General features: G+C 37.2%; 1 protein-coding gene across 1 annotated transcript; it reads right to left on the reverse strand.

Moving 5' to 3' along the window:
• Positions 1-532: 532 nt before the first annotated feature.
• PMS2 (PMS1 homolog 2, mismatch repair system component) lies at positions 533-11,374 on the reverse strand (the record flags this gene model as incomplete). Its single annotated transcript, XM_005420472.3, has 14 exons — positions 533-950; positions 1,335-1,504; positions 1,706-1,806; positions 2,270-2,437; positions 3,195-4,089; positions 5,104-5,256; positions 5,651-5,735; positions 5,991-6,090; positions 6,396-6,493; positions 7,785-7,952; positions 8,414-8,597; positions 9,269-9,371; positions 10,425-10,511; positions 11,125-11,374. Coding segments are annotated over 14 exons (2,706 nt in total), but the record flags the coding sequence as incomplete, so codon positions are not given.
• Positions 11,375-11,386: the final 12 nt, after the last annotated feature.

Consider the following 11,386-nt stretch of genomic DNA (forward strand, 5'->3'; position numbering starts at 1 on the left):
TCAGATCTTGGTCCTACAGAACTTGAAGAGCGTAGCTACCTATTTTAATAGTTTCTGATTCAAAAAGATAATTTTCTACCTGTTTTGATTTTACTGAGATAGATTTTGAACTGACCTGACTGGCAGTGCCTGGTGAGACAGCTTTTTTTCCCATTCATTATCAGAAAAAGATAATGAAGATAAACTTGTTCTTGAAAAACAAGTTTGGAATTTGGAAGGGGACAATGCTAATTAAAAGTAATGATGCCAGACTTATAATTCTATTCAAGCCTTAAACACGGATAATGGGAAATTAATCATTAAATGCAATATTAAAGCTCTAAGTCATTATCTAACAAAACCAAGCTTCGGTATAAGAAAAAAATATTTAAACTTGTGTGTAACTTTCATTTTCTTTAAAATTATCATATACATGATGTATAAATATTGAAAACTAATATTTGGTTTATAGCATTACCAGGGACGTGAATTCACATTCCACTTCATTTTCAGAATCAGTGTATTTCTATAAATGAGGTTCAGCTACTCCTTATCTTTATATATAAATGTATTTATTTTATAAAAGTTGTGATTGCTGTTCAAAGAAGTACAACACACAGCAAATTGCAATAAGAGAGAAGTTATTTACATGAATTCCAGGATGTTGGTATCGATGACAAGGAAACCCTGCTGAATGCCTCCAAGTGCTCTTGCTTCCAACTTGAAGACTGCCTAAAATTTTTTTTACTCAAAATAAGAGAATCATGATAAAAGCTCAAAATATTGCCAAGAATTAAAATTTAAAATGTTAATAAACAGACACTGACTTATTGTGGTGAAATCAAGTCCAAACTGACTATGTGTCTCATAGTAGGCCTTCCATGGGGGCAGTTCCAGGGATGCTCAATCTCACCCATGTGGGTGATCAGTTTTCTCATTTCCTGCACATTCAGTGCAGTTCCAATCATCACCTGCAAGCAAAGGGAAAAAAATGAATTCTTTCATTTTTCCATTTGCCAGCTGACACAGACCAGACCAGTACTTCAGCTACTATAGCAAATTCTGTATAAGGCATTAAAAATAAAAAACACCTTCAATCAGACAATCAGAAGACAAAACACAGCTAACACTGGGCTCATAAGCCCATTAGTTTGGAACAAAATAAAAAAACTAGCAGAAATATTTCCCAAAGTACACTAGATAAAAACATGAGGAACAGAAAGAAGGATATTAGCTGTTGACACTCAGCAGTAAATGAACTTGCCCTGCAATACACATGCAGGTACAGCCACCTGTACTACACCAGGAATGTGGTATTTATTTATTTGAACACAAACATCAAGCACAGTACTTACAGACTTCCTGCAAGCTCGAGAAGCAAACATCTGCCTGACCCTGGAGGGCCTGCACATCACTCCAGGGTAGTCACTCAACATGAAAATCAGCTCATCTATGTCTTGTGGCCCAAAAGTCCAGTTTTTGCTTGTTGGCAATGATACCAATTTAACTCTTTGAGTTACAGGAGCTGGAAGGTTTCAATGACAATAAAGAAACAGAGAAGTACAAGAAATTACTTTTTTTCTTGAGAGAAAAGCTGAGAAACTACTTTAAAATGTTATTATGATGTGATGTGCATATATACGAATGTTTAATCTTTTGATAGATGTAACTAACTAACCAAAGTGGTAACTATGGCAGATGTCCTTTTAACCTCATCCAAACTCACCATTTTCATTTATGACAAAATCAAAGCCATTTTTTCTGAATACTTCCAGGTTTTCAATCAATACAGTTTCATTTACTGCTGTTAAATTGAGATTTTGAGGCCTGAAAGAGAGAAAAAAAGATGGTGCTGCATAGATACACAGTGCAGAGAATTAAAGACAGATTTCAGAAACAACCTAGAAATACTTAATACAGAGCTCTGTAGTAAAACTTTTCACTCTACTGTGTGAAAAAAAAAAATCTCACTACTGAACAGTTGCTTCCAAGTGTTACTCAGCAGATGAAGTCAGTTGGGCAGCATTCCTTGCTGCAGGAACAGTCTCCAATATCCGGCCAAACTGTGGGAAATCTGTTTGACCACTGACTTGCTGCATAGCTACAACTGCATCCATGGAATTGATGTTTCATGTAAGGATTGATTCTTTGAAACACAGAATATAAAAACCACTTGAGTCTCAAGTGTTCTGAAGGTGTGAAATGCTACATAAATATAAATCATAGATATCCTTCTGAAACATTGAATTCAACTTAAAACATGTTATTGTTAAACACTGAGAATACTTACACTATCAGCTTCTGACCTTGGAGAACAGTGTGTTGTTGCAACATCTCAAAGTTGTATTTCTCATCAGTAGCATGTTGATCAATTATGAAAAGATCAGAATTCAACTTTGCTATTATAAACCCTAAATTGAACTGGCCAATGATTTCCATTTTTGCAAACATTTCTTTACTGTATACAAAAAAATAGAAAGAGATTATAAATTACACCCTTATCAGTTATCATGCAAAACTTAAAAACTTCTGTTTCTCCCCTGCAGAACACACTTTCTATTAAAAAAAAAAAACTGCCAATGACCTGTGAGGCCATTTCTGGCAGAACAAAATCCATCATTAAGGCAGGTTTCCCCCATTTGTGATAACAAAATTAGAAGCAGGCAATATGGCAATAGCCCAGGTAAGTAACACTGAAGATGGCAGGGTGGTTTTGAAGGCAGCTGACATATTTGCCTTCTTTTCACAATTAGAAGACTTTCCTAACACATTTTTTAAATCCAAATATTAACAAATCACAGACACTGATTGTCCCGACCACCTGAATGTAACTTCTTTTTCCAGGGATGTCTCACCAAATTTCATTCACACAAGGTAGGAATATGAGCTATGCAGTCTTTCCGGTGTGCTTTCATGAAATTTGGTGGTTCTCTGACTGAATTGCAATTCACAAGGCTGATCTAAGCCAAATCTATGAAGTTTGTGGCCTTTTTAGTGTCTTCTTCCACATTCTGTCTGCATTTAGTTCAAGTAGCTGCTCTGTCAGTAAAATAACTCATCAAATAGATTTTTGTGACATTAAATAAAAAATAGACCCAAACCTAGCAAGTACATGTAAGGCTCTTGCCCACCCTCAAGACAGGTCTTACATTTTTCCTTAACTAATTTTATTAATGGAGGAGTAAAATATATTAAACAAGTGAAAGCAGAAATACCTGATCTCTTTCCTTAATTCATCTTCTGCTACTTTGTTGTCCCCAGGACTAATTTTTGCTTTAAATCTTCTGTAATTTTCAGTTTCTGTATTTTTCTGTTGTTGCTGTATTACCTTTTTTACTTTTTCTGCCAAAACCTTCATAGAGAATTCAAGAGGCACAATTTTCTTTTTAACTTCCACCAGCACATCAACACTAGTGTTCTTTTCTTCAGGATATTTACTTGCCTTAGAATCATCTGCTTCAGTTTTAAACTTTCTGCTTTTAAAACGTTTTACTCTTGGAGAACAACTATTTCCTTCTTGAGAAAACTTGTTCTGATCAGCCCAGTCATTCACTTGATCTAGCTCGGGTTCAGTGCCCAAGACCTGAACATCACAGTCCAATGATTTCTTACTGCATCCAGCAGTTTTAAGACACTCCTTCTGCATCTGTTCTTCTGTGCTACAGAATTCTTCCTCAGAATTAATTGCACTTTCACTATTGATGCAGCTTCCAGCTTCTGGTGTGCTACATCCAGCATCTGACTCAGAAATACTACAGAATCCAGAATCTGAAGCATCTTCTAATTTTCTCAAGTGTCTCCTTGGAATTGACACCTTTGAGTCCAATTTATGACAACTTTCAGCCTTCTTAGTCAAGACAGCCTTTTGAATCTTTACAGTACCCCCAGTGGTATCGAGTAACCTTTGTCTAGGGGAACTGTGCTGCTGTTTTACCTTTTTAGAGCTTTGAAAGTCACTTTCTGTTGCTTGATGGAGAGAGAATGACTCCCTTAATCTGGCAAGAGTCATTGTTCTTTTGCCTTCACCACCTGGACTTTCAGTCTCAGAGTCAGACAGCATGTCTGCCTGAGGCTTTTCTGCCTTTTCAGGAAGTGTCTTCTTCAAGTTACCTAATGAAATCAGAATACAGAGTATTTCAAGATTCTAAGTTAGTTGGGAACATAAATTAAACTATGTGCTTTAGGAAAAGGAATGAAAAGAGGTAGAAAAATAGCAAATAGCTCAAAGGAGCCCTGAAGCTTCAGACAATGAGGGCTGAAATGCATTAATATCAACACAGAAACAGTTACATCTTGAAGACATTTAATGACACTACTGAGAATGAATCTGTGATCTCTTTTTAAACTGGAACAGTAATCAGCCCAATCAGCAAATTTATTTATATTATCAAAAGAGTTTAATGACAGAGTGACGATGAAAAGTGAATTGCTCTTACACTTCAATGGTCACTATAAAATTCCATTGGCAAAGTGTTAAAGAGCTGGCACAATAGGCACTTAAGAGTATATGGGATTTGTTGGTCATTAGAGGACTTCAACCTCATCAACTGCCAGTCCAACAAGGATTTTACCGAAGGTTAACTTAAAATAACAGTGAGAATCAGGCTACAACTGATTCTGTATGTCAGCAAAAAAGGAAAATTAGAGAGGCTCTGTTGAATGAAAGGAAGAGAATTAGATGATCTTGACTCGGGAAAGCAATCTTGAAAGACTGCACAGTCACAAGAGAATCATCAATTTCTGTAGGTAACATAAAAGAATCAAAGTTTAAAACCCAATAAACTCATACTTAATTTTCATATTTTATTTATGACCCCTTAACCATTTTTTCTCAAAGACATTCTCATAAAAAAAACCATAGGTCTCTTTTAGTATCTTGGCAGAAATCTTTTGCAAGCATTATCAGTTAATTCTGTGTGAATTTTTTCCTCACAAAGTTGACTGTAAATCCTGCTGCGCTGGCATGTGTCATTTCCATAACAATCACTTAACAATTTTGGGTTCTTCTTTATTTTTTGTTTAATTTTCTTTTTAGTTTCTTTTTTGGGTTTTTAAAAACACTTTTTTCCATCTTTAATTCTCTGCCATATGTCATACTCAAAACTTCCACATTTTGTGTCCTACCTGCAAGATCCAGAAGTTTCTGATTGACATCCAGTTTGTTAACATCACTACCAAACATCTCCATCAGAGAAGTCTTTAGAATTGCTAATAAAAACTTTTCCTCCTGAAGTAAAATCTGCCTTTTGTCAGGAGTTACATTGATGTCAACACACTCTGGAAAAAAAAAGAAAAAAGTAACTGCTTTACAAATAAAATGCAATGTTATTATACAGAATTAGTTCTGCTTTGTTTGCCATTTTGTCTGCAAATCAGATTTAACTGTCTCAACATCCCAGCAAACAAACACATGATACAAGTTTTCTTGTATTTAAGATGACCTCTTCCTCATCACTTAAGAACTTATTTTTGAGTATAGAAAAGGTGGAGGGGAAAAATAGTGGATCCACAGCTAGATTCTATTTCTCCCTCACCAACTGAGCATTAAAAAATCCCCAGAGTGCAGGAAGTCATATAGATGAAAATGACAATATTCTCTAAATACAAACATCATTGAAGAAGAAATTGTAATAGCCTTTACTGAAGTTACTAAAAATTACTCAGAACGTACCAGAATCTACCCCAATGTTAAGGACAACAAATGGATACTGGTGTTTATTGTGTAAGTGATAAACTTCATTCACAATTTTGACAACCTGCAAAAAAGGTGAAAAAACAATAGATTTCAAAAATATGATCTTCTATTTTGCACCAGTGTACATTAATTAATGTACTGAAACATATATTGTATTATTAAGATCTTGTTCACTCAAATAGACACAACTAAGACAGAAACTTGAGACTGAGGAACTTCTACCACCAAAAAACAAACATACACATGAGCACTAATGCTGAGGTTTTCAGAGAATATTGAGTTAGTGAGGCTGATGACAATAAAACCAGCCCCTCACCTTGGCTGGATCACAGGGCCGTTGGTTGATAAAGAAGAACTGTCTGTCTGTCGTGCTCCTTCCAACACCGTGATCACAACGGGAAATGAAGCCACCAATACTGTTGGGTAAACAATGTGAGAGCAAGGGAAAATGGATGAGAAAAGCATGTTTGAGGGGAATGTGTTTTATAGGGGTTTAAGGAAACACTATTATACAGCACCAGTGAATATACAAATACACATTTCCTCTCCCAGTTCCTCGTGTGACAAAGGCTACCACAAAACTGCATCCCAATATCTACGATGCTGTTCTTGGCTCTTTTCAACACTATATATCATACCTTTTTTTTTTTACTTTATTATTTTAAATTTTGGTTTATGGTAAAGTGCCACAGGCAGCAGTGGTTTGTACTTTCCTAATTACCTATAAAGATTCTGTGGCATGTCAGCAGGGTTGAGTCCATATTCTTCACAAACAGCTTCACTAGGAGGAAGCTGAACAAAAGGAATAAGGCTCTGCAACTGAAAAAAGAAAAAAGGGGAAGGAAGTGAAACATCAAACCTATATAGATTTTTCCCTTCTATTTTACTGTCATTTATTAGCCTTAAAATTTATTTGAGAAAAATGGTGAGTTTGGCTGACCAAGAACTGACCAAGACAAAGACTTAAAATATCCAAACCTACTAGAAGATAATAGCACTGTTTGCTGAGAAACAGAAAAATTCCTCTAAGAAATGCCTGTTTTCATCCTTTGATATCACAACCTGTGCTTAAGTTATTTCACAGACCCTTACATTAAATGTACAAAGGCAGAACAATAAAATGATTGACAGTTTGACATATATATGACCTAAACATGTTTTATGCTAAAATAAAGGGAAAAAAGAGTAATAAAAGTTTCTTTTAAAAGCAAAATAAAACAATTAAAAAATGTGTTATTTGAATCACAAGCTCCCTAAGAACAGTTACGTTTACCAGAAACATTTTCCCAATCATGCCATTATTATTTTTCTGCCATTAGAGGAGCTCCTATCAATTTAAGCATTCAATATTAAAAAACAGGCTGTAAGCTCAACATTCTATTCTATTCTATTCAGATAACACTCAATTTTCAACCATGCTTGGCGCCACATGGCAAGACAAAGTTACATCTTCCCTCTCATCTTTCAGCCACAGCATGAACAGGCTTTGAGATCTCTGTAGGGGCACTGTGGAGGGAAAAATTGTTTATCAACAGCCAGCAGCTATCAACCACTCAATATTTCTGATGACTGTAATATACAGTTGTAGGAAGGATGTTTTTGAGCTTTTTTTTTTACTCTGCTGTCATCTAGAGGATAACAATTATTTTTATAGCTATTCCTTAGAAAGCATCACAGTTTACAGCTTTACAGGGGCTGACAGCTATCCCATTTAAAGGTTATCCAGAATAAAACCTAGTTTCATAGGAAGAGCTTGCCAAAGTGGATACACCTCAGTTTTCTGTTCTCCAGTTAAGACTTTCACATCACACCATTTTAAGGATTTTTTTAAATTGCTTGGTCTTGTGGCACACAGTCCATTTGCTGACACAACAGCTCTTAAAACTGTTTTCAGAGAGATATTAAGCCATAAACCCATCTCCTAGATAATTTCTAAAACATCTGTGAGCAGATCCAGGACTTTCAGAGTCCGTGGAGGCCGCGGTGTCTCTCCTCTGTCAGCCTCTGGGGTGTGCTGCAGACCAACACTCCATCCTCTCACATCTTATTAGATATTAGAATTCCCTCTCTACAGCTACATCCTCTCTCTTTTCAATAATAAAAGCAATACCTGTTTTTGTCCAAATACTGCTCCAATGTTCTCCTTTAAACTGGGACTTCCAGCAGTGGATATCACACAGCTTTTTTTCCCCTGGCCAATTTGATTAGTGCAGTTAATCCGCACTCCTTTGGAAACAATACAGTAGGCCTGCAACAGCTGGACCATTTTTGCATATTCCTATTAAAGGAAAAAGAAAGTTCAAATTCATATGAAATCTCTTTTTAAAACACAAATGTATAAACAATGCATTCAATATCTGCAGCTAACAAAGGGGGGAGTTTTATCCTTAAAATCTTTACAAACTAAATTTAAAATATATACATATGAAAAATAGTACTTTAAAAATAAACAGGATGTTTACCAGACATATTTAGCCACAACACAGCAGTTTGGTTTTAAAACACAGATAAGTGATCATGATATGGATTCTTTTCAAAATCTGAAAATATACCTTTAAATCCAAATATTGCAAAGTAGAAGAGAAAAGCATACAAGAAGACTTTTGTTATTTGATTAAGATGTAAGACAGGCATGAAATAGTCTGTAATCAGTACATTCTACAGAGAAGTGAATTTCATTCAGCAGTGAATAAATTCTAGAGGACAATACTGCTCTGAATTGAGAATTTCTGACCTTACCTTTTTGATGTTCCTTTGGAACTCTTTATGCCGCACTGGTAAGGTATAAAACAACTGCTGGATGCTGACAGTGGTTCCCTGCTGCCGTGGGAAAGGAGTCCTCTGAGTAATTCTGCCATTGTGATCAAACACCAAACGAGTCCCAACCTTTGCTGACTTATGACAGGTGAAAATGGTAACATCACTAGTGGGAGGAGAGAGGCAACAGAATTATTCACTGAGCACCCTATTACCTTATCTATTCCTCATAACAAGCAGCACAGAAGCTACAGCAATACTATTAATTTTATTAAAATAACTGTTCCCCATACACAACTAAGAACCTGCTCTTTAGAGCAGTGTAACATTTCCCTAGCTACACATTCTTATTTGTATCCCTTTCATCCCTCTCTTATAAAACTCAGTGTGTTAAAATCTAGTTTTGCTGAACACTACATTCCTCATTCTAATAGATACCAGCAGCACTGTGTACAAAAGCTGATCTAAAATGTATAGTTGGTCTGAAAGAAATTTAAGTACAGCCTTAAAACCTAACAACCAGCACTTAAATATTACAGTGCTTTACATCAGAGGATCAAATACTCATGCAAATACACAATCCCACCCTGTAAAGATCTGCATCCTTAAGTAACACTAAATTTTGTACATAAAATGACCAATTAGGTGCTTAGAAACACAGAATAATTTTGCTTGGATATGACTCAGGACATCATGCAACCTAATGATCAAAACAGACCTGACAGTAAGGAACTGGAAGTTTCCAAAGCCCCACTTTGTCAATAATGGTAAACTTAAAGGGTGCAGTGGTTTTGTGCATATAGTAACTTCCTACCACTAATAAATAATATTAATTACCTTAATGCACACAGTGAACTCAAAGCTTCACCTCGAAACCCAAATGTTTCAACATGTATTAGATCAGAAAAATCTTGTATCTTTGATGTGTAATGTTTCAGAGCTGGAAAAAGATATTTCATATTTATATTTCACTTCAAAGTGCCACTGGTCTATGCAAGTACATTTTGTATGCATATCAAGAAGCAAAACACCTTCTGTATTATTCACTGCATTTTACGTAACAATTAAAGACAAACTACTGCTTGCTTTCCCTTTTTCCTATAAACAAGATCTCTTTAAAATCCTCAGATGCACCTGCTATTTCACACTTACATCACAGATTTATTCAGCATTATTGCTAGAAGCTCTACAAGATGCCTCAGAGCAGGACACAGCACCCGCCTCTGCTGCTGCTGCTGGACCTGTCACAGATTTTGCCCTGCAAGAAACCAGCAGCAGCCTGTGCTGTGCATGGTGCACACAGGACAAGCACAAGCCCAGCCACCACCACAGCTGAGGAGGACTCAATGCACACCCTCAGTGCAGCAGCAGTCATCAGGTGACAAACTGACCTAGCAGCAGCACCCCTGAACTTTCACTGTGCTGGAACAGCAGCACATTGAGCTTCTGATGAACCAAAAATGTACAGTGAGCACCAAAGTTACTGAGGAATAGCCTATGGGGAAAAGATTCCCAGGTGTTTTATCAAAAAAGAAATGACAATACTTCTACTGCAGTGGCTAGTTAGATTCATCAGACAGTATTGTTTCTGCTCCCATTTTGTGCAATTCCAAACTAGCAAATGGGAAGTTTGACAGTCAGGGCAATGTCAGTTCCCCTTCAGCAAATACTCGAGTTTATAATTCACCTTCCCAAAGCAGCCCCTTCCACACAGCTCAACTCCTTCAACAACGACCAACGATTAAACATGAATGAATCCACATGGACTTCTATAGGATTTTCTCCTCTGTGACTATTTGTATTGCTCATGCCACTCAAATAAGCAAAGAAACCAAAGACTATTTCTGTGTTACAAGAACTATAACCATAAGAGCACTATAGAAGATCAGTCTAGAGTTGCTCAAGTCTTGCAGGTAACACACAAAGCCAAGTGTCCATTAAATATGATTAAACTAAATGCCCACATCTAAATTACAAAAAAAATTCAACTTACTCAAGCCTTCAAAGTTTTCCTCTTCCACTCCACCTCCATTATCTGAAACTTCTATCAGCTCTGCCCCATGATCTTTAAGTTTTATATCTACAAAATTGAGTCATAAAGTATTTTAATTCTTTATCTTCACACATGGTGTTTGTAACAATTCTGCACTTGAAGTCAATTTTTCAAATAACAGCTTTCTATGTCAAAATTTAATAATAACAGGAAAAAAACAACAACAACAACAACAACAAAACACCCTAACCCCTGACAACTGTCAAAAGTTAGGTCAATCTAATGCAAACCAGTTTGTAGTTCCAAATAATTCAGCTTCATTGAACTTGGGTCTGAACAAAAGTCTTCACAATTGTCCCAGCCACCATCCTGGAAGCTCTGGAAACCAGCCCTGCCTTTACCCTGGGCTAGCCCAAGGCCACGAGCTGGCACAGCCTGACCACTGCTGCACAGACCACACACTTTTTTAGCGGCCAAACGGGCCGCTATAAATTAAATAACACAATCTCACATGCTGCTAGGAATGCAGCTGGAGTCTGGGAATCAGAATGTTTTATTAGCCTGAGGTGTAAAATCACTGTAAAGATGCTTTGCCCAAACAGAAAATATTTGCCCAGATTTGTTAACATGCACTCGGTTTTGAGGAAAAAGACGTGCTTTCGAAGCCTATGGAAAGTTATTAAATTCGAGGAAGAGTTACCGATGTTGGTAGCTCCGGCATCCAGGCTGTTCTCCACCAGCTCTTTCACGGCAGTGCCGAGGTTCAGCACGACCTGCCCCGAGCAGATGCGATGGACAGACCGGCGGTCGATGGGCCGGATGGCCCCGGCGGGCTGCGGGCTGGGGACAGAGGGACAGCAAACCACGGGCAGTGGTGAGAGCGGGCAGAAACCCCAGCCAGGCTTCCCCCAGCGAGCCGGGAGGGGAGGCAGGAACCGGGGGAAGCCGGAACCGCGGGGGAT

The sequence above is a fragment of the Geospiza fortis genome, unplaced genomic scaffold (assembly GCF_000277835.1).
Source record: "Geospiza fortis unplaced genomic scaffold, GeoFor_1.0 scaffold237, whole genome shotgun sequence".
Taxonomy (NCBI): Eukaryota; Metazoa; Chordata; class Aves; order Passeriformes; family Thraupidae; genus Geospiza; species Geospiza fortis.